The sequence below is a fragment of the Chroicocephalus ridibundus genome, chromosome 1 (assembly GCF_963924245.1).
Source record: "Chroicocephalus ridibundus chromosome 1, bChrRid1.1, whole genome shotgun sequence".
Taxonomy (NCBI): domain Eukaryota; kingdom Metazoa; phylum Chordata; class Aves; order Charadriiformes; family Laridae; genus Chroicocephalus; species Chroicocephalus ridibundus.
Genome location: NC_086284.1, coordinates 135,945,972 through 135,970,086, shown reverse-complemented (window position 1 = coordinate 135,970,086; position 24,115 = coordinate 135,945,972). Strand labels below are relative to the sequence as shown.

Below are 24,115 nucleotides of genomic sequence, written 5' to 3'. Positions count from 1 at the left end.
GTTGCATAAACTGAAGATTTCCCCTTTCCCAAGAACATCATCATTAGACTAAAGGAAACTTCCTCGCGTCCGCTATGTTGCGGCCAGGATGCCTGGATGCCTGGCTGTGGGGTGACTTTCCCAGAAGCAGGATGGATGGTCACGGCCACCCAGGGTGTCCCAGGTCCAGTGGTCAGAGCCCTCTCCTGGGATATGAGCTGTGAGGGTTCAGTCCCCCTGGGGCGGAAGAGGGTCTGGAAGAGTGGGCCACCCGCTCCCTGCCATCGGCGCAGCTCTGCTGGGGTTGGAGGCCAGTAACTGGCTGTCTAGCCATGGGCCTTCTCCCACCAGAATGACTTCTGCAAAGAAATTAAGGAATTATGCAAGGGAGCTCTTCCTCTTGGGAGCAAGTACCTGAGGGTTTCGGGTTTGTTTTGTTTTGTTTTTTTCTTAAAAGGACCTGAGTTCAGCATAGAAAGAAACAGAATTCTGCCCAAAAGTTTTTGCTTTTTAAAAAATTTATATTAGTTAATTTTTAAGTTTCTGGCAACATTTTCCAGGACATTCTAGCAGTTTTTTATTTATAAGAAAAATTACTGCTGTAAATGCTGGTTATTTAGCTAACAGTGTTTTTAATCCCACGTAAGAAGGACAAGAGAGACACATTGCAATTGTGAACTAAATGCTAGCGTTAGGCCTGGGTTGAAAATCTGGAGAAACTGAAGCCTCCATTTTGTGGATTCCTGCACAGAGGAGAAACAATAGACTCTGTGATATTTGAAAGAAAAGCATTTCGGCGGAAGTAGTATTTTGAGTTGAATCCAACAATCTGCATGAATGTGAAATGGCAAAACTCATAAAAAAATATGCTGTTAATATAATATGCTTATTAAAAAGAATACAACTTCTACTGTTGTTTTTTTAAAAGGAACTATCTTTCAAATATCTATAAAAGCTAACCCTTCCTGTCTTTACTAGTGAGATAATTATCGAGTCCATTTATGAAGGTTCTTCATATGTTAAGGAAGTATGCTGTCATTACATTTAATTGGATATATATTGAAATAATTTTAGTATGAAGAGAGGAAATTGTTTAGCGGGCATTCCAGTAGTCAAATAATTTTAGTTTAGATGTCAGAAAATGTATGCTCCCCCTGCAGTTTAGTCTTTGGGTAATATAGTCATTCTGTGCTCCACTGGGAAAATATAATTGCACATTAACCGTTCCAGCTTTCTGATTCTATACCTAAATGTTGTTATTACTTCTGCTCAGAGTGCTGAGACATATCCTACCACAAAGTTACTTTTTGGTGGGGGTGAGGTGAAGCTTGTAATTCTGCTCAATTGACTAATTTTCTTCTCAGATCTGCACAGTGGATCGCAGATCAAATATTCATCTTTGCCTTCAGGTGTAGAGCCCCCACTGTGTCTAGCTGGTGTTTTAGACATGTAAGGAGTGAATGTTACTGAAATCAAGGTCTGACATGCAAATGAACACATGCGCTTGCCATTACCACAGTTATAGAAGGCAGAAATATAGCATGAATATATCTAAATTGACAGTGATGATATCTGACGTCACCATTTTTTAATGTACAGGGAGAGTTCCATACTAGGAGATCATGTAAAGAAAATATTCCTGTCCTATGAGGTTGTTAGTTCACCTGTTCGACAGAGATATTTTCACATATGTTAGAGGCATATAGGTGTCCATCCTGACCCTTAGGTTTTGAAGAACCCACACCATAGCTAGATCTTTTTATCTACAAAATGAGGATGTGCTGGCTTTCACAATTTCACTATGTGAAAGTCAGAATTGCAAAGGAAATGGTAGTTCCAGTGACTTACTAGTTCATTTTTTCCTGAACTGAAATGAAAAGTTGAATCATCAGGCTTTTCATAATACAAGAAGGTCAAACTAATTTTGACTTGTAAGTGTTGAAATGTGTGCTCCTGACACTTCTCTGATTGAAACAGAATGTTTTGACCTTCTGCCACTTAAACACTGTATTTTAGTTTGACCTAAATCTACACATTTTATTTTGGGTGAGTATGATAATTGCATCGTCCTGTGGTCTTTGAATGCTTTATCAGAGTTGGATTGTAGGCTTTGCTTGGTTAGATTTCCTAATAGCTCAGGTTTTGTAGTCAGTTTGTCTCTCCTGCGGAATAGCACCTCATGAAAATGCCACTTGGATAACGTGATCCATCAAGATTGTTCATCATGGCAGAAAGAGGAAGAGATCCCTGAGGTCCTGGATGTGTGGCTTCAAACCAAGGAGTTCCATTCAGTTTGGATTTGGAACAACACTGTCAGTTTTTGATCAGAAAGATGGATTAAAAGCTTCAGCAAAATTTCTTCTGCAAGGAAAAATTTCCCAATAAAAATCACTGACAGAAAATTTAGAGTCTGCTACAGTACTTGCCTTATCAGAAAATTTGTTAGTATGCAGATGTTTTTTGTGCATATACAGTGTAAAATAATTCTGAATAATATTTTAGATCAGATTCCTCACTGCAAAATGAGTTCACCAGTGTCAGTGGAAGATGTTTTTTCACTCACCATTTAAAGGGAAAATATTGGATCAGTGTACCTCTTCATAATTCATGCATAATTCATTCTCTTTGTAACTCGGGAAGAGAAGTTTCCGGAAGCTTTTTTTGGGTGAGAGGGCTTTCAATATGCTTCAGATGTCTTGTTTAGTGTTGTAAAGTTTAGTGAAAGTGTATCATGTCTTGTTTTGCATCATACAGCTTGGTCATATCCAATAAAAGCAGTGCCGTGTCCAGATCGTAATAATAATAGATAATTACTTCTCTAAAGAGTGGAGTAACAAAGCAGCTAGAAATGTGAAATCGAATTGACTGAATTTTGATCATGTGCTGTATAAAATCGGTAGTCATACAGCATTGGCTTCATAAGTCTCTGAACTGCTAAAGTTCATATAGTCATACAAGTAGGATGTGACTGACTAGGCGTATCTGAAACAAATCTTCAGTTAAAGTTTGCCATATTACTATGCACTCCAATAAGATACATTTCTAAAAGACCTTTACTGGGTTTATTCTGTCAATTCTAGGTGTATTTATTTACTTAATTCTACCATTGTTGTAGTAGAAAATCTAACCCCTGTTTTATTTTTTCCTTAGAAAATTGCCTTCATGGTAGCATTAGGACTGGTTACAACAGAACATTTGGAAGGTAAGATGGCATATGTTGTTTTACAGTTCAGTTTTTGAGTGAAATCTTTTCTCTTGGCTGCAGAGCAGCCAAGAGGAATTGGTGATTCTCTCCTCTGAAGGGCAATAAAAAATCAGGTGCGAAGTTTTCTATGCACAATTGTGCTTTTCAGCCTCAAAATAATGGGTGACCTTACTTTGCTTTGCCTCCCATCCCATTGCACAGCTCAAGGTGCGTGAGAACTGGCTCTGCAGCCAGCACTAGCAGGCTTGGCATAAACCAGCGTTTGGGCTTACTCAGTCATCATGGTCCTTTAACGGATATTAACAACTGGAAGACAATAGTGAGGCAAAAAGCCTGCAAAGACTCTCACCGGCACTGATCTGGTTGAAGAATTAGTGAGGTTCAAAGATGTTTACCCAGATCTTCTGTAGTAAGCATGCCCCCTCCTCTTTTCCCGTATGAGATGGACTTTAACTTTTTGAGTTAATCATCCATCGTCTCTAGAGTTCCACAGAACATGTAAAAATAGTGGTGAAAATCTGGCATTTGTTTTATAAGAGTTTAAGCAAATTAGAAAACTACCTCTCACAAAACTTGCTTCCCTCCGTTTCTCCCCATTTAGACAAAAAAGTAAACAAACTTCCAATCTGATCCTGCTTTCGTGTGAGAGCTGCTAGCATGCTTCCTAGGCTTCTGAATATGAATTCAAACAAATATTGCGCATAAACTAAATGCAGTATCGCATAGTGTTCAGTTTAATTTTCCAACCTTCCAAAAATACCTTGCAAAAGGTGGCAGATTTGTACCTTTCTTTGCCTCAGCTTTGTCTTTCTGAAAACACAAATAAGAGGGGGAAAAAAAGAGTTTGTTTGGCAAATTTGCCAGTGGCGTGAGATGAATTGGAGTTTCTTGGCAGAATGGGTTAGTTTTCACGGGCAGAGAAGATACAGCTATTTTTAAGAAAACGTCTACAGCTTGATGTGTTTTACTTAACGTGCTCAGCTAATACAAGTTGGTGTGGTTCCACCAGTATAAGGAGAAAAATCTGGTATCCGTGTCAGCTGACAATGATTCTTGATCACAAAAAATGTTAGTGATAATGGACATTTACCACCCATCCCATGGACCATCGTCAGCAAAATACTTAGGAATTTCCAGTGCACTGAGTTTAAGTTTTATGTGCTGTAAAGTTAGGCACGTGGTTAGATACCTTGCTGACTCAAGTGGTATCTACTGTTTTACAGCTTGATTTCTTTTTAGTAAAACTCTCTTGTTTTTTTTTTCCTTAAAAGGTTGTGAATTAGGGAGAAAATAGCATCCTAATTGTAAGGTCTCCTCAATATATGCAGCAGGTTTTCTGTGGGTCTTGTTGTCTTTTTTCAGTGTCTTTCCTCTTTAAATCTGCATTTTAGAAAATCGTTTAATGTCCCAGTGACTGAGAATTTGAAAGCAGTTTAAAGAAACTTTAAGCCATCAGCCTTTGTAATCCTTTAATGGTAATGGATTGAAATGGAAATTAAAAAGCTACAGCAATTTTGGGAGAAGATTTATAATCCAAAAAGTGCAAATGATGACTGGTTCTTGTTTTCTTTGTCTAAGGAAAATAGGACAACATTTGAAATTATGCTGAAGTGCAAATTATGCTTACAACAGAGAGAACTCCATTTTGAATAATTCTTTACCCTTTGATTTTATTGGAACTAATAAATTGTTTGTGTGGATTTAATGCTTATGTTCAAAACACCAAATACCACTCTGCTCTGTTTGTTCTACAGTAGGTGTGGAGACGCACATTTTGAACCTAACTGCGACAATACTAATCCTGCAGAATCAATTCCTTCAGACAAATTCACTTTTAATATTCAACTAAATGGCTCCCACCAAGAGCTATTTACTATGGAAGGGTATTTCTTCATGAGTATTGGTGATTACAACTGTCAAAAATACCCTTAGAGCTTTCACAAGCTAAAGGTTATTATTTTAGTGCTATGTCATCTTTATGGTTATCAGCCATTGCTATGTATCAGGAAGCTATGGTCATTACACAGTTCAGTTTATTTGAGTACTTCTAATGTATTTCTCAGTTTCACATTTTTGGAATTAAACTGTATCAAGATTGGGTCATTAAAAGCTTATTCACTCAGTATCATTAATTCACAGTGTTACTGCTTTTCTTCATTTTATTCATTAATTTTGTGGTGAAGGGCTATGATCCACTTCTATATGGATTCCTTTATCAGCCTAGCAGCCTTTCCTCCTAACTTCCAGAGGAACACCTTTCCCCTCACTGGGAAAAGAGCTCTGTTCTGCAGAGCCCAAGTGCGAGGCATCTTTTGAGGCCTTTACCAGTGAGTGAACACAGGCACCTCCACTGACTGACATTCTGCAAGGTACGGCTTGCACTGAAGATAAATTGTCATTACGGGCCTCACAGAATAACCATCCAGAGTGTTTATTGATGAAGGCAGCAGCTCATTGAAGCTTTGCCTCCACCATAAAGCTATCTTCAAATTTATTCATCTCTGTCAAATGTATTACAGTTTAGAGGTTTCTTTTTCTCTTTGGGTTATATTTTTTAAATTAGTAAACTAAGGAATAAGATAGCCCAATTCTGTGATGCAGTGCATGGTTGTAACATAATAAATCTCTTTCTCTGGGCTATTAGAACACCTTTTAGCATTACCATTGTGTAAAAAAAAAAAAAAAAAAAATAGAAAACTAGAAAACTTTAAAAGAATTCTTCAGTTCAGGTCATTCTAAAAATGCACATCTTGTTTTACCGTAGCAAATTAAAACCCCTGAAATATTTCCATCTAGGTTACTGGAATGTTTTAATCATCTGAAACAAGTTATTTATTTCTAATTTATTAAGCTCTGTTTTGAAATATACACAATACATTTTAGCAGAAGTAACAAGTAACAAAAGACAGTATACCAGCATATGCTTCTGTTCTATCTTGGTGTGATTATTTACAGATACACTCTTAGATGTACATACTCTTTATATCAAAAGCACAGATATTTTTTGTTCAGTTTCCATAAATAAAGTGCTGAAATTGTGCTCTCCCTCCCTGATGGCTGCATAGGGTAGAGTACACCTAGAGCTGTTTCAGTTCATTACTCTCTCTCTCCGTCTTTATTTCCATCTATTCCCACTGCTATTACTTTTTCCCCCAGCCAGCTTTTATCTCTGTACCATAGCGATGCCTCTTCCAAAGCTGCATTCCAGGTAGCTACCACATGTGTGATTCAGACTCCATCAAATATTTCTGTTGCCTTGGTGAGAGCATGTACTGAAGAAATTCTCTCTTAAACCTGGGACCCAAAAGGGCAGAGAGCTACAGATCCATCACAGTCCTCTTGTGAAGACACTCGGCCCAGTCATGGACACAGAAATTCTCAAATTCTTTGTTTCTTTTTCTGGGGCAGTGAAAAGTCATGGTCTGTGATCGCTTCGGAAAGACTAAGCCTGGGCTGCCTTAACTCCAGCTTTTTCCCTGCAGTGCCACAAGGGTGCTGAGGTGCTGCAAGCCCTGGATTTACTAACCACGTAGGGTGGGTTACTGAGCCTGGCTGCGGGCACCACGGCTCCAGCTCACGCTGTTGAAATCAAAGTAGAGAGTTAGTGGAGGTCCACTTCCTCCATTTCTTGGCCAGCATCAAGGGAAGCAGTTCCTCAGTTGTGTCATTTCTTGCACATTTTGGCTCTGAGAGCATTCCGCTTACAAGAACCGACTCTGACATCAAGAACAACCATCGCTCCTCCGGTGGTTCTGTGGCAGGCTATGGGATCCATGTCTAGGATTTACTCTGCTGCTGAGGCCAGATTCCCTTCAGAGAATGCCAAAGGGTTTGGAAGCTTCGGTATGGTGGTTTCAGCATAGCCAGACAAGCATTTCGTAGGAAATACTTTCACAATGGGACAGAACTGTTACCCATACAAGATCCTCTGGTTTGAAGTCTGCGTAGCACTGAGGATGTTAACAAGACGCTGGCATTGGTTGCAGCCATGGTGTTTATCGCACGTCTCGGTGCAGGCTCGGATCACACGTTTCTTGGTAGTGAGATTCTGCATAGCTCCCTGAGTCACATGGCGGCATATGTCTAGCTCATGTCAGATGTGAACACAGAGCTGTCTGTACTCTTTGAATTGCCCTGGGAGAAGACACCTTCTGAGCATGAGAGGTGACATGTTCCTGTGCCAGTGGGAAAACCCAGCCAGAATATGCAAGTAGTCGCTCTTCTGTTTCTCTTGTCTATCCAGTTGCCTTCTGATACATATATCACTCCAAGAGTGGCGGCTTAGCCAATAGTCCTTCATGAATGAAAAGTTTCAAATCAATAGCTTGGAACTGAGGGCAGTACAAAATCCCTGCAGAGTGCTGTCCTCGTCTCTAGGGACGTCGTGTCTAAGACATGGCCAGCAATACTAATACCATTTACTTTAGCAACACTTAAAGTGGTATGTGGCCCCTTTTACTCTGTGGAGAAGCGATCAACATTTGGAATGGGTGCCTGGAACCCAGAACTATATGTTGGAAATCCTATTCCCATGTATCATAAACATCCTGAAGGCTGGACTGTATCTTACTGTTGGATCGCAAATGGGAGATAGTACTCAATACCCTGAAGGCCATTTTCTGGCACTGAGGATGTTCTGAGATAGATCTCTTTAGCTTAGACATTGATGAAAGATGCCAGACCTTCTGTAGAACCAGATGGTGTCCTGAGTTTCTGTTGGGTGTACTCCTGGTCCTCTGGGCTGAAGCTCCGGCCAGTTCAGAGTCCAAACTTTGCCTTACAATATGCACATAGGAAACATTTTACAATAGAGCACCAGCCCAGCTGCGCGCACTTCAGGTCATGGGATGCATACTGGGTGGCTCTCCTTGCTAAATTAGGTCTGCCCTTACTTCATTATCGAAATAAAAAGTAGGTTCTAAAATACATGGTGATAATAATCTCACCATTCTGAACTTACGTCAAGAGCTGGAAAAAGAAGTCCCATATGACAGAAATGAAATCCTAGCTCAGATGAAAGTAGCATTAAATCTGCAGGTTTCAGCGAGCCGGGAATCCGCACACTCTTTCTGTGTGTGTTTACAGAAGTATGCACGTGACTAATTGTTGCTAAATGCAGTCCTCGGCAAGTACCGTTTTGAATAGGTGGTACCACTTAGCGGAAGGGAGTTCTCTAGCGTTTCACCCTTTTCCAAACAGGACTGCAATTCAGTGAGCCTGTCTTTGCACTGTTCTTTCCAGTGACACAAATACATGTACGGCTCGTAACAACATTTTGCATGCTCAGGATCGTGAAGTTGTGTATTTTTGGATGGATAAATCATCACGCCCTAGTTAGAACTGAATCTAGCCATGCCATTCTGACCGTGCTTTTTCTAACCTCTGCAGAGGAAAAGTAATGTAAATTACATTTAAAAGGATCTCCATGCTTTCATCTGATACGAATTACAAGGCTTAACTGCTTTAAATGCTTCATGTTTGTTAATAGCAGACGTTGATAGTATTTTGAAAGCTCTCTGTTGATGCTTGCTGAATATGTGTCTGAAGGGATCATAATAAAAATCTTGTAGGGCAGCAGAAGTCTACCTTGGAGGAGGGGAAAAAATAAAAAATGCGTGTGTTCTGAATCTTGCAAGGAAGAGCTGATTAATGTCAAACCTTGAACTGCAGCAAATATCAATGCTGATGCAACCCAATTACACTTTAGAAACTGAAACTGAACACAAAGCCCAAGGGGTTGAGGGTAAGAGCATCTTGCTTAACAAGTTAGATCTACATTTTTCCCTGATGAATGAGAAACGCACAATTCATGTTTCTTTCCATGGTTACAGAAATCCAGAGCAAGCGTCAGGAAAGAAAGAGAAGAAGCACAGCAAATCCAGCCTACAGTGGACTCTTGGAAACAGAGGTACTTTATCATTCACTTTTTTTACCACGGTTCTATTCCACGTCAATAAAAGGTTTAAGTGCTTCTTATTACAAAAGTATATATGAATGCAGAAACACACATTTAGTTGTAAAGAGATATCGATGTGGAAAAGAAAGAAAAGATCTCATCTCAGTAGCTAAGCAACAGGTTTTCACCCCACAACATCACTTGCTTCAAACTAGAATTCATCTTAGTTTTAATAAAGGCCAAAAGGACTAAATTAATGTGGGGCCTAATTACTCTTTCACCCACGCAGATGGTCCCTTTAGGTCAGAACTGAAGAACCGAAGTGGTGCATTATGTTCAAACTTGCATTGCTATTTCTCTTTTCTGATGTGCCAAATAATAAATGGAGAAATTTGCTTTTTTCATTAGTGACATTCATAAAAGGGATGTGTTGGTTTAAGAATCAGTGCACCCTGCAGGGGGTATGGAAGCCTGCATAATAAATATAATAATGCATAATTAAAAATAAAATGCGCTGGATAATCTCTGTTGTCTGTTACACTTATGCTGTTACATTTATGGAAGTAGCAAAATTTCGTCCTACATAGTATTGGATTGCAAACCTGGTCAGCATATAAATAGACTTAACTTCTTCTGAAATTGTTTGTTTCTTTGTTTCTGAACTGACATATAGGTGTTTATTCAGCATGTTAAAATTCCACCTTTAAAATTTCACCATAGTTTGGGGTTACTATTTCAACTTCCTACAGGAATGAAACTGATTTGCAGCCAGCTCTCCATTTAAGCAAGATTCCTCTGTGTTCTGAGTTCTTTAAGCCTTAAGAAAGTGACTTTTCTTTATTTAGGTGGCAGCTATGCAGAATTTTTGGTATGCCAGCATTTCAGATTCCTACGTTTGTTGCCAGACAGCAGACAGATAAGGCTAAGAAGAAACCCACCACTGTAGTCAAGCTGCTTCTTGACTGTCCTTTTTTCAAAGTATTGGGGATTTTTATACTCCAGAGCAGCTCAGGGCACTTGAATTCTTCAGAACTCCTCAACGTTTCTTTAGCGACCTCTTCAGAGCAAGTATTGATGTCTGTACATCCAGTATTTAACGCAGTAAGAACCTTAGCCTTGCTAGCATTAATAGTCTCTCCTCTTAGACCTTTTTGTCCTGATAAGTTTATTTAAATACTTGCAGCAGAGTTTTGTGGCATAGTCTGATCAGCATCTGTGAGAAACTCAGTTATCTTGGAGCAGGGATGGAGGAGGCGATTGAGGAGGTCTGCTGCACCCCTAGTTCATACATCTCATTATATCTATTCTCAAAAGCATATCCTGAAGTGAAAGATGGCGTGGAGGAAGAAATATCTGTGAGAGAGTCCTGTGGCTGATCAGCTGTGTCCTCATTAGGAGTTGTCATTAAGAACTGACCATGGGGAATGCTGTTCAAGTAAAATGGAGGCAGATGGTTTTTCTCTGATCAATTAGCTGCTCAGATTGATTTGCTAATCAGTGAGTTGAGGTATTTTGTGGCATTTCAGGCATTTTGGTGCAGTTTAATTTACGGTTAGTCTGCCGAATGATCTTTAATTCATGATTGTTTAAATTGAAATTGCATATAAATTAGACTTTTTATTTGCCAACGCCCCTCGAAACGGCAGGAGCTCAGCATCTGTAGTGGTGATGCTAACTTCCTTGATTACACAAATGTGATCACGGTCTTATGTCTTCACTTGAATGTTGTGCTTTTTCTTTTCAAAGCTTTTTTCTTAAAAAAAAAAAAGAGGATACCATTCTATTCTCCCATTCTCCATAGCGTTTTGTGGTTTTGTTTTGGTTTGGTTTGGTTTTTTTTTTACATAGGAAAGGGTCAAGTTTCAGGCTGGGCATTTTTTGAAGGAAGAAACATCAATTCAAAATTCATTAACAGATTGGCAGGCACCTGTGTATAAGAGAACAGTTTACTCGCCACAGAGTAAATCATTTATTAGCAAAAACCCTCTAATTTTCCTCCAAGAAGAGTCTGACAATATCTAATGGAGGAAAATGGTACTGTTTCCAGTCCTGCTGTACAGGTATTGGATGGGTCAGAGAAACAATTAGGGGTTACACAGACTGTTAATGAAGCCTGGCTTGCTATTGACCAACGGCTTTTACCATCTGACAAGTTGGCGATGGGTTGCATTGAATTAAACATCTCAGTTAGGTTTCCAGTGGTCTGTGTTTGCAAGTTTGAAAGTCTTTGGTGACCTGTGACCTCAGCAGATTGAAATCACTGCCAGCTTCTAGAGGTCTACACATTAACTTCTGAAAGAGAAATATTTTGCTTAGGCCCACATACACTGCTTGCAAACAAAACATGTTCCTAGGAACTGTAGGCAAGTGTCACAGAAGGTAGTGATGCTTTTCTGCAGGTGGGAAGTTCAGCACCATTTCTATATACGCAAATAAAGATGTAATCTCACAGCAACAGTTTATTACACAGGGTTTTTTTTGGACATTGTTTATCTGCTAGGTTTGGAGTTACTGTTGCTGTTGCCTTGCTCTTACTGACCTTTACAACGTATCCTGGAACGCAATCAATACAATTTGCAATTTCCATTTCTCTCTCGTTAGTAAAATCGAGTGCGCATCAAAGTGTTCTAATGAAAGATTGTTAGAAAGGTAAATAATACATCTGTTTGTGTGACTGTCTCGGGGGTTAGCAACAAATATTCTGAGTCACAGAACTGGCTTCTGGATAGCTAGTTCTGTATGAGGGAAGCTCATGGAGATTGTTAATATGAAATGGTAGGAGACAACCAGAGCACTTTTCAGTGACACTGTGGTTGGTTTCTTTTCCCTTGTAGCGGAAACGTCTTGCATCAAATTATTTGAATAACCCCTTGTTCCTTTCAACAAGAGGTAAGCATGTTTTAAAATGAATATACTACTATTCTAATGACATGTTAAATATTTATTAGTAGGATTTCATATGAATTACTGCGGGGGTACCATAGGGCATTACTTCGTGTAAGGTCCCTGCACTTTTTAGCGTGCAGTGAAAATAGACGGTTTTGCTGCAAAAACAATTGAAGGATAAGGCTAAAGTTCAAAACTGTGCAGAAACGGATCCAAAGTCTCTGCAATCAGTGGAAAATCTGATCTCTGGTATTGCAAGCACCATGCAGTGAAAGGCCTGATTGAAGAAGGCAGTGTTGCCAACCCCAAATGCATAAAAATATATATTGAAAAATTGGGATTTAAAAAATAATTACTGTTCCGGGCTTTTCATTTGCTGCTTCTCATCAGCTTGAAGAAACCGCTGTACATCCTGAAGGGCTAGAAATTTACCATACCTTTTGCTTTAAAAACAATAGTTGAAAACCCACACAATTTTTCTGACTCCAAGAGCTGGAGCCATAAATCTAGATTTGACGTCTTTGAAGATGCCTTCCAATCTTGTATTTATAAGAACTTCAGATGCTGAAAATTTCATGGTAAAAGCCTTGAGAATGGACAACTCAGAGGAGCCATTTGGGGATGATGATGATTAGCTCGTGTGAAGAAGCTCATTCCAGGAAAAACGTGCAACCTACAGAAAAGACAAAGAGTTGGGAGGTGGGATATGAAAGAAGGAGAACACTGAGTACAGTTTAATTCTTCAGACAAGGCCCATGCAGGATTTTAAGAAGGAAAGTCAGAAGTTTGAGTTCCATTTCAGAAGAGGAGAGAAAGCCGATAAAGAAATGTGATTAAATCCTTACTCTCATGTTGCCTTTATCACTTAGGCTCCACTGTGGTGCCTTAGAGGTACGGGAAGACAGGCATTTTTCTAAGCCAAATATTATTTCAGTGTTAGGAGCGTTTACAGGGATAATTCCAATTAAGACATGAAGTTTTGACAGTTTTTCAGTGTTTGCTTGATATCCCTGTCAAGTGTCATGTTTAGTGCTTGAGATTCACCTTTCTGGCCCTGCCTTGAATTCCTGTGCCACAGGATCAGCAAATGAAATGCAGTGGTGCATCTCTCTACCTTCCAAACTTCCGTGTGCTAGGTGCAAACAATTGGCCTACTTACCATGTGCCTCTAATGCATAGGGTCTCAGAGGACAAGAGGGGTTATTACACAGTAAACGGCTATGATGACATGCCTCTTAGCAGGAGCCCATGCTCGTGTGAGCCCCAGTGGAAAAAAACATTATTCCTGCCTTATTTTTATCTTCAAAATTAAAATGATAATTTATTATTTGTCTTATCATAGCCCTTGTTTTTCCCATGTAAACACATGGGAAAACCAGGAGAGAATGGCAATGTTAGCAAGCCGTGATGTTAGCCCCTCAGGGGATTTCGTTTAAGTTGGGGTTTGATATCTCTGGCCTTCTTTCTGCCATGGGTTTGCCATTTTATTTGCAAGGAAGTAGGCAGGTGACAAGAGCTCCAGTGGCGCGTCTGTCTCAGAGCCGCTTGGAAATCAGCACTCTTCTTAATTGTTAATTCCTCTTCAAGTCCTTCATCCTTGCTTTTTCCAGCATCCAGAATGGGCACTAGGATTCTGCATATTCTGGCAGTTTTAAGATGGACTTCTTTATAGCAGAACTCGCTGCCTCTGTAGGGGTTTATTAGCCATGTGCATGGGGCACTGTTGTGCTCGATGCTCTGTAAGCTCTGAACCGAAGGCAGCTGCTGTCGCAGACAGCTTGGGGCTGCAGTGGTGTACTTGTCGGCCCTCACTGCGGAGATGACTTCCCCTTCTCTTATAAAATGCTCGTTTAAAAAAAATGTCTTCAGTTTAATTTTTCAGCAACTGGAAGGCAGAAGTGGACATATTTTAAAATGCTTAAAACTTGTTAGTAAAAGTGAGCTGAAAAGAGAAATAAACAAACTAAAACAACCCCTATGAAGTACCAGAAACAACTGTCATTTCCAGAAATGCAGAAGAAAACAATTCTTGTAAATTTTCAGCAAAATGTCAATTAATCAGGATTCATTTATCTGAAAATGTCTTACCTGAAATGAGGTCACATCACCTGACATGTATCATTTGTAGAAAAGACTCTTCAATTATCAAGCCCCTGTTTATCTGAATAACATTTATATCCCTTGAGTAATCGCGGTGTCGTATCACAGTGGATATCTGTGTGTGTATTTGTGTATATAAAGTGACATCTACAGATTTTATAAGTCTGCAATTAATTATGGAACTCATTGCCAAAGGACACTACAATTGTTGGAAAAAGTAGACAAATTTATGGAAGAAAAGAAATCTATGTACGGCTGTTAAATATAAAAATGAAGATGCAAACTCCTGGTTAGGGAGGTCCATAAACTGCTAGCATCTGGGAGGATACTTCTGGAGCAGAAAAATTTACTCTGTGCTTGCCCTGTTGTTGCACTCTGTGCAGGAGTGGCAGCACTGGATGCTGTTAGCAAAGGACCCCGGGCTTTGAAACCTTTGGTCTAATTGAGGTGAAGCTGTTCTTTCATTCTGATGTTCCTCTTCCTACATGTGTGAGAGATGTGAATGTGTCTGCATCTTCATGTGTGTAAAACGAAAGTGTAACAGCAGGTTGATCTGTATATAAGAGATCACCTTGTGGCAGCTGTACTCCAATTTGTGATCAGAGAGGGAGCTGAAGAAGGATTTGTCGACGGACAGAAATATCAGTTTGGTCGTCTCCACTTTTATTTCAAACAAAGGCTTCTCCATCAGCTGTTTGTCAGTGGGACAGCGTGCACCAGCCCCTTACAAATCAGCAGCAAAAATTACAACCCACTGTGCGGTTTCCATAAAGCTGTTAAAATGTTCTCGCTTTATATTTTTGGACCAAAGTGTGATGAATTTCACAAATATTTTTATGAAAGGCTTGGTATGCTTTCCAGCGAGCTCTGGTGGTTCTTGTTCTTATCAGGCTGTGAATGCAATCACTAGAGACTCGTTTCATCAGAAGGTCAGAAAATCTTGGCAGTTTGGGTGGCAGTAGTTTGATGATAAAGAGTTGATGATAACATAAAGCTCAGTCGCACAAGTAGCTGGCCATTTTGGCCATGAATCAGCTGAACATTTAAACATGTGTTTAACGGTAAGTCAGTGGCACCGTTTTCATACTCCCAAGTTAAGCGCCTGCTTAAGTGCCTTGCTGGTTCAAGGCCAGACTGTTCATCACCCATCAGGCTGAAGTCCTTAAGAAAGACTTTTGGACTAGTGACATGCAGAGAGGAGGTCTGCATGAAAATCTTTGAAAATTTGAAACTGAGTCTGTGCTTCTCATACAAGTACTTTTTAACATCAGGTCTTCAGACACAGGATGCCTGCAATGTAAATTTTTAAATCTCAAATGCTAATTCCACTGCTCGCTGTTGTATTCTTTCCTGCCCACATTAATTTTGGCAATGTCACAACTTGACCAAAATTACTCCCATAGCTGAGAACTAGCATTCACCGCAGTGATGTATTTCCCACTAATCTGTTCTCTGCCCTTCTTTCATATGCTAGCAAATGAGGATCCATTCTGGAAGGTATGTGTAGCAAAATTTGTGTATTATCAGTGTCCTTCTCATCCCCATGTAATTCAGTGCTTGCTTCTGGTTACTGTAGTCTATTGTGGTACAAAACTGGAGTATTCTCTTTGCCTTTCATACTTCTTGTATAAAACATTTCCCAGTTAAATAAATCTTTCAGCCTCTAAGTTAGAATTTCAAACAGATGAACTCTTGGGCTTTCCTATGCAAGGCTTGAGTTTAATCCCTTTGTAGAATCCACTGATTGAGAAATTGGTAGTCCAGATTTGTCTTTTTAATGAAAATTTTAAGAAAAATGAGTAACCATTCTAGTTTGTATAGATTAAATCTCTTTACATTGAGGCTAAAATCAAAACTTTTTGAGCAGGTAATTCCTAAAGAGTAATATTTTGGTGAGCAATTTTTTGACAGGACTGAGTTAGAATTCAGGATATAAGCCTGACTAAAACTACCATGAAAGATTATAATTAATATCCCTAAAAATGAAAATATGCTTTTGGAATTAACAAAGGTACAAAATTATTATTCTCCTTCCTGGAAAAGCACTACGAGAATTCAGGGTTTTTTTATAACGATTCACAAGCCATGAGAGCTTCAAAATCAGTATCTCCTTTATTAAAATGCACTTAATTATACAAAGAGTAATTAACGTTGCCACCAGATTAGCATAGCAATTTACTACATGACATTGTAACTTTGTTGATGAGTCTTAGTTCATTTTATATATTGCTTCAGACAAAGTACTAATCAGTCTTGTTGGAGAAAGGTTGTCAGAGAGATCTGAACAGAGAACAATTAGTGCCAGGGAGAACAGAGGGACAGAGGAGCCCTCTAGAGGAGTTGACGAAGAGGGTACATAGCAAAAGGTTGTACTCGAGCACCCAGTTTTCCTAGCTGCTCTTTGAGGCAACGGGCATAAAACATGGAACTGTGCTTTTTCCCCAGAAACTTTTCCTTGCTTGCTTCCTTCTGCTTTGGACTTGAAGGACAAGCGATCCACATACTGACTTTGATCCATGCTTCAAAATAGAGCTGCACATGGTGATGCATGTGTCGGAGTGACACTTTATCAAGAACAAGTGAAACAATTTCTACATTGCAAGCTGCCTATATTCGTCGACTCCCTCTGTGTTTGATTAGTTGGTTTTTATTTACTTTTCTAGCTGTTTCAATTTACGGAACTTGCTTCTGGCTCTTCATTTGGTTTTATTTGTTGCTATCATACACCATTATTTCTGTCGTCTTCTACAGTGGCCAGGGTGCTTCTGACAATTAGATTTGGTGTTTGAGTGGGCCTGTCTGCTGCAATAGTGGCTGTGAATGCTGTCCAGAGAGAAGTTCTCAATGGCTTGACTTGACCCAAGCCATCCTTCTTCTCTTGCAGAATGAGATCCACCACGATGAACACTGCACTGCTTGCAAGCGTGGCGTTAACTTGCAGCCCTGTGGCACATGTCCCAGAGCATATCACCTCAACTGCTTGGACCCACCCCTCAAAACTGCCCCCAAGGGGGTTTGGGTCTGTCCAAAGTGCCAACAGAAGGTAAGCTTCATGGAGCGTAGCACGCCAAGAAAAAAAATCTCAAATTTGTGTACCACTAAACTAATCTAACCTACGGTCACAGCTTAGGGGACCGTATTAGCTAAGTAATGCCGAGAAGTTTTTAGTACAGGTTGCGGCATTTGTTTCTGGTATTTTCATCATGTTGGAGCTAGAACATGCACCAAGTGCCTTAGCTTCCCTGTAATCGCATCTGCTAGGTTTGTCCTTTTAAAATGTCTCTTCATTTCCTTTGTTTCCCTTTTTTACAATAAAGCCACCATCACGTGGGGTTGCCAGACAAGTAATGTAAATCTTACAGATGAGGGAGACAGTGTCAGAAGCAAACACTGTTCACCAGTGGATCTGAAAGCTGTGAAGAGAACACTTCCTTTTCTTTAAATCATTTATTACACGTAGCTATTGATCATAGCCGTGTCAGAAATGCGAATTTGTCTAGTTGCTGTGAATAATGCTGATTGCATGAACAGGAAAACAATGACTAAAACAGTACAGTGTCACTGAATTGTAGAGTGACAATTGTAGAGGAGGCTTAGATTTTGTGCCTTAGAGTTCTTTGTATTTAGAATTGAGATCACTGTTATGTTCCCTTGAATATGTCAAGGGGAAATTCTAGCACGCAGTTGCAGAGAGCAGAGCAGCCCATGGTTAGATATGCGCAGTCATGTTTTCATATGGACCAACAACCTTTCGCATGTTCAGTAGACAAACGTTCCTGACTGTGGAGATCTTCTTGTCAGGGGCTGAAGAATGTCTTCTGGACATGGCAACAAGAAACAGAGGATTTGTAACCTTTTTTAGCACTCTTTGGTAGTAGAGTTTATAGTGACGTGTAAAGGAGTAAGCCCTAATGGAGACTGCTGCTCAAATTATTCTCTCGTTACTTTTCAGCATGCGAATTCTGAGACAAGGACCCTAGATCTGGTCCTGCAGAGCTGTGAGGCTGGAGGAAGAAAAACATTAATGTGTGCCTTTGTGGAGTTCTAACTTTTTATTGTTTCCTGGGCTTATAGGTGTTAAAGAAAGATGACAATGTGCCGTGGACTGGAACTTTGGCTATTGTTCACTCCTATGTTACTCATAAAACAGGTAGGGCTTAACGTAGCTATTGACAAGGAGTTCCCTGCTTGTGACAGGCAATGCCATTTGAGTCCTTCATGGCACTAATATTAAAGACGTGTTGTAATGCTACCAGATATCATGGCATTATTAAGAAAAGGGCCATAAGGGGCTGTACCTGGGAAAAGCAGGTTACTTTCACCTCTTTCTTGGAGGCTTCCAGGACCACACGTGGTCCAAGGATTAATTCTAATTCATCTCAAAGGTGCAGTGTAACTTTAGGTTTGTCCTGTGTGCTAGCCGTTGACATAGACACATGCATGTAAGCAGAAACTCAAGCCCACAGTTTTACCATATGTCCTTTTCTTAACTTCTGCATCCTTAATCTTATTGTTCCACAGTCAAAGAAGAAGAGAAGCGAAAGTTATTAAAGAGAAGCAGCGAGCTGAAGAGTGAGCATAGACAGTTAGAAGAAAAAGATCGACTTCTCAACAATGCAGTGAAGGTAGGACACCTGAGTGGGGACACAGAGTCTCCTGCAGAGATGTTTATAAAGAAATTATGCCTGAAAAACTCATATTTTGTGGCTAGAAAATGATTTATGCTCCCAAGCTACAGATGTTCAAGTGTGAATGTTTCTCTCTCTGAGGGAAAACATGGATTTCCTTTATGGACAAAAGCAAGCTGCTCTGGCAGGCGAGGAGGAAAAATCACCTGAATTCCTGTTACGCACAAAACCCAACCAAAATAGCTATGGCTGCCTTCCTTCTAGTGCCATGCACAGCTCTGATCTGCCCAGTGACTTTAAGGCAATTCCATTCTCCAGGTGAAAAGTTTAGTCACAAGCATGTCTTCCAGTGGTAGCTCAGAACTCTTGAGATTAGGTAGAAATAACCATCTTTATTTGTCTCAGGGGCTGAGTGTTGTAACAATCTCTTAATGACTGGGGATGGGTTGGCAATCATTTCTCTTGTTTCAAAGCTAAATGTTGACTGGAGATGTCTCCCGCGCATACCGTGCTATGAAGACAAGTCTTCGGCAGCAATGAATGGGCAGAGTTCAACACCATAATTCCTATTCTCTATGGGTGAAAGAACTTATTTGGGGCTACCTCACCTCCAACCCACTCATAAAGGGTAGCTGTTAGCTTGCACGGCAGTCTCAATAAATATTTGAAACTTCCTTACCCTGGAAAAATCAAAGTGGCAGCTGCAGGAGTGACTGGTCGCTACTTGTTTTACCATTGCAGTTATCCAGAGGAGGCATGTTAAAATATTTATCACATTTAAAATAGAGTGGAAGGAAAAGCAATAACTCATTAAAAGACATCACAGTGGGGAATATTCCCTGTAAGTGTGTATAGCCACCATCAGCACGAATGGAAACACACATATGTATGAAGAATGACTCTGGGGTACAGAATATCTTTAGTAGGTAGGAAGGTGCAGTGGGATGAGGTGTTCAGATAAAGAAGAGCATTTGGGGATGCAGTCAGCTACCAGGTATATGTCAGGGCTTCCAAAATCAGTAACATTTCTACCTAAGCAGAATCAGGTTCTTTCAGTGGGCAACACTGTCTTATTTAAATGGTAATATCAGCTGATGATTATATTTATTGGAGATACATCCACTTGAAAGAAGAAAAGCAATTAAAGGTGTTCCAGCACAGAGCATTTAATTTCTGACATTTGCCTGAACAGAGATTTACACTTTTATAGATGCCACAGGTGGAATGGAATTATTTGGTAAAAACAGAACATGATTTATCCTTCACCTGAGATTTCACCTATCTAAACCAATCTCTGAGCAGCTCCATGTGGTTACTTTTCAAACAACTTGACTTTCAAGAGAGCATTTCCCCCGTCCCCAGGACTGGAGATTCACTCCAACCCTGGACAGTCTGGACCGTAGCCAAGGAGGACCAACCTGCAGACAAATAACCAATTTTGCCAGGCCCAGGTGGTTTCACATATTAGAGAGGCCACCGTCCCTTTCTGTCTAGCAGACAGGCTCAGGTTTTTGATCTGTCACATAGTCCCTCGCAGGCCGGTTGATAGTGTAAAGGATGGGATGTTAGCTGCAGCAGCATAGAGTTGGGGAGAGAAAGGAGAATTACTGACTCTTCCTTCTCTCTTCTTGGAGAAAAGGAGGTATTTAAAAGACACGTAGATGTGGTGCTTAGGGATATGGCTGAGTGGTGGACTTGGCAGTGTTAGGTTGATGGTTGGACTTGATCTTAAAGGTCTTTTCCAACCTAAATGATTCTATAACGCTATGAGAGAGAGATTTGAGATGCCTTCATTTGGCTCCTTCTGTCACCCTTATTTTCATGTTGGTTTGTATGAAATGTTTCAAGTGATTGTGGGGTGCAGTTTGGCCACCCCGTAGGAAAAAGACTTTCTTGTGACTGCAGTGGTATAACAGTATTGTCTGAGATCGAGTTTTCTGCCAGAAAGATATTGACATCATGTTTAGAGAGATCAACTTGTCTTCAGAGTACTGACTCCCTGAAATGTGTGTCACATACAAAATGCGTCGTGATGAGGTTTATCCCTCCAATGTTTATTGATGCCTTTTGGTAAGATTTAGAGACCTCACTGGTGACTTCGGTACTTTCCAATAATACAGCTATTACAATCCTGTGCCAGTAATCTCTTTGGAGAAGGCATTTCTGCCAGGCTGTCTACAGGATGAGGTCGGAAACGTCCTCTGAATGCATTTGGACTGGGATGAATATTGTTACCTTAGACAGCTGCTGCAGTGTATGCAGCACTGATGATTACTCCATTCGTTAAGCTGTGGTTTTGCTATCCCCAAAGGAGAGTATACTTCCTTTGAGCAGGACGTGCACTCAAGACACAAAAGGATGTTTGGAGAGATGTTTGACACCAATTTGAATGTATTCTCAGTCTTCCCTTCTCTCTCCTCTTCTCTTTATTTGACAGAAATGCTTAGAGCTAAAAACCAGCCTGTTGGCCCAGCAGAAAGGGACTCAGTCATCACTGGAACGTCTCAAAACCCTCATTAGACTGATACAAAACGAGCAGATGATTCAGGTTACCATGACGACCACCACCACCTCCTCCCTGCTAACTGTCCCCTGGATCAAACCCTCCTCTGCCTCCGCTGCCATGCACAAAGCCTTGCAGCAATCACAGGGTAACAACTGACAGAGCCGGCTGTGAGAGAGCAAAAGAAGGGGGGAAAAGAACTTTATACACATGCGCAGATGAGAGATTAAACAGAAACAAAGGAGAGAAGGAACAATCTCAGTTTTGATACGCGTAGAAACTTGCAAACCAATCAGTCCAGTTTGTAGGTCACTGTGGCAGCAGGTTCCCACAGCGCGGGTTATGCTGCAGTTTTGTATTTGCCGAGACCTTCAGTGCTTATGAGATTTTTTTTGTTATGTTGGCCTTAATGTATTTATGACTAAGGATGAAGAGGAAAAGTATGGCCGATAGGAAGCGGGATATCCTTTTGTGGGGGGCAGACGGGTTTCCAGTTCTGCTTTAAGGGGAAAATTTTCAATGCAAAGAGTTAGTGAGCTAGTAGAGAAGTAGTTGGGCTGAAAGCTATGTGTGGGAGGGAAATCGGTGAGATAACCAGAAACTGAACTACTTAGGACTCGACATGGATTCTTATCAGAGGAACAAAGTTGGCCCCGTTGATTCAGGTGACCTGGAGAGGGGGCCGTTTTTGACCAGAACGGCGTCACGGACACTCACAGAGCCTTCGAAACAAAAGATCGTTTTTTTTCAGTATTATTAGAGTTGAGAATTGCAGATATTTAAATAAAGAAACTGTATGAAGTTAGCGTTTCTAGTAAAATATTGAAGTATTTTCATGCTGATGCTTCTGTATATGCGTTCCGAAGTATTTAAAAAAGTATGACTGTAAAACTCCTTACTTTTTTGCAGGTCCTTTTTACTTATTTTGCTATCAGTGTATTTTTCTCATGGAGTTTTTGTGCAAGATTTAGCATAAACCATAATAGTTGGATATCTTTGGCAGGTTGGGGTTTGTTTTTTAAAAAGATTATTTTGGGGGTTTTCTTTTTAGTTAATTTTCGATTTTTTTTAAAGATAAAAAGCAAATAAATATTCTGTTTTTTGTTTCTTGCCAGTACAGATAATATGCCAAAAAGATAACTTTACATTTTTGTACTGCATTTTTATTGTTAAAAATATATAACGTGATTTATTTTTTTTTCTTTTTGCTTGCAGAAATATCTGCTGAAATGGTACAGGAAAAAAAACAAACAACCCTGCCTTAAGGGGTTGTTTTTCCTACTGGATATTATCAAGAGTTCTGGGGGAGGGACAGGCCGTGGAAAACTTAAAGGGTTTGTTGGGGTTTTTTTGGAAACTTGATTCCTTTTTAATATTTTGTTGGATTTTAGCACATTTGGGGAGCGTTTAGCGTTAGCCTGAGAAAATCCCAGTGCGCCTGCTTGTTTCACTAGCTAGTCTTCCTGATACTGCAAGGGTCCGCCTGGCCGCCCCGTAGGCCACAGGCCCCCCCGTCACCCTGCGGCCTGCCCGGGAAGGTAGTGATGGGCACCCCGGTTTTTCTCAACGTCACACACACACCCACCCCAGATGCCATCGTCTCTGTTGTTTATGAGTTCTCCGTCAATTAGCACAACAGGTACTTAAGGAAAGCAAGAAGCCACCAGAGCACGACACAAGGCTAGTCTCTCACATCAGCATATCACATGGTGCCGAATATCTTTTTTTTTTTTTTTAATAAAAAAAAAAAACATGAGGGACTGGCTTTTTCCGTCGCCCATCACTAGGCAGCACATGGTCCCTTCAACCATTTTCACAACTCCGGGAGAAACTGTGCAGTACTATACAAATCTATTTTAATACACAACACTCGGTTGAACAAGATTTTTATATTCTTTTATTGATGAACAAAGTGAACTAAGTAAAACACAATTGTTATACATTGGTTATTGTATGCCAATTATGCATTCTAACGTGGCTTGCAATGTAAATGTTTTCAGGTTTAATGATTTTTTTTCCTTCTCAGACAAATAAAAAAAAAAGGAAAAGCGTGGAAGGTTTAATATGTGAAGAATTTCTGAAGAAGTGTCTTGGACTGTTAAAAGTAGTTATTTTGAAAAGGGGACTGTCCAGTGGATAGTGTGCATAGAAAAAAACAAGTGTTTGTCTTAAATATGCCAATGTAGTTTTACTTCTTTATGATGCATTAAACTTGATTGACAATTTAATGGCGTTGTCGTGGTGATATCCACTGCTGATGGGACTCAGCGTGGCGTGCTGTTGTCACCTCTTCCCCGGCCAGACTCTGGCCGAGGGGGTGAAGTGACCGGTGCCAATTTCTCCACCGCTGTCTTCAATTTTCAGATTTAAACAACTCTAGAATAACTACAGTACTTTCCACTTCTTTCCTTCTCCCAGGCAGAGGCACCTTGTTGACTCCCTTTCTTTTGACTTCCCCCTTCGTAGAGTAACTTCCCATCCCGCTTTTCCCGGGATCTGTAGGCAGAGTTGTTGGCGCAGATCTCTCCCTTTTCCTCTTACGTCTCTTGTGGATTGCGTTTTTGAAGTTTTCACCAGGATTTAAACGCTGCAGTGGCCTTGCCCCAAATTAAGGTGAGCCGAGTCAGCTTGGGAGCAAGCCTAGGGCTCCAAGACAGAAAAAGGTTACCACAGGGTAACGCGTTGCCGTACATCAGCCAGGCTGGCCACGTGTGCTCCTTACATCCCGTGTGCAGGTTGCGGGCAGCGTGGTCTTTGCCTACAGCGGGGTGCTGGAGAGGGACTTGCTGCAGACGGACACGCAGTTGGCTGCAGCAGATCTGCTGGCAGCCCCATGGGCTTTGGTTTCAGACCTGCACTTTCGGGTGCTCTTCAAATGTGTGGTGGGCCCATTTTGTAAAGTTGTTTACAAATCACTT

General features: G+C 40.5%; 1 protein-coding gene across 5 annotated transcripts in view; it reads left to right on the top strand.

The window, feature by feature from the left end:
* Window positions 1-23,412, top strand: part of PHF21B (PHD finger protein 21B) — a 175,582-nt gene extending 152,170 nt beyond the window's left edge. For all 5 annotated transcript variants that reach the window (XM_063354972.1, XM_063354960.1, XM_063354951.1 and 2 more), the window contains 8 exons: window positions 3,130-3,181; window positions 9,016-9,092; window positions 11,915-11,969; window positions 15,541-15,563; window positions 16,951-17,109; window positions 18,141-18,216; window positions 18,588-18,691; window positions 21,132-23,412. In XM_063354972.1, coding sequence (XP_063211042.1) covers window positions 3,130-3,181; window positions 9,016-9,092; window positions 11,915-11,969; window positions 15,541-15,563; window positions 16,951-17,109; window positions 18,141-18,216; window positions 18,588-18,691; window positions 21,132-21,356 — 771 coding nt within the window. In that variant the 3' untranslated portion in view covers window positions 21,357-23,412. The remainder of the gene's footprint in view (window positions 1-3,129; window positions 3,182-9,015; window positions 9,093-11,914; window positions 11,970-15,540; window positions 15,564-16,950; window positions 17,110-18,140; window positions 18,217-18,587; window positions 18,692-21,131) is intronic.
* The last annotated feature ends 703 nt before the right edge of the window (window positions 23,413-24,115 follow it).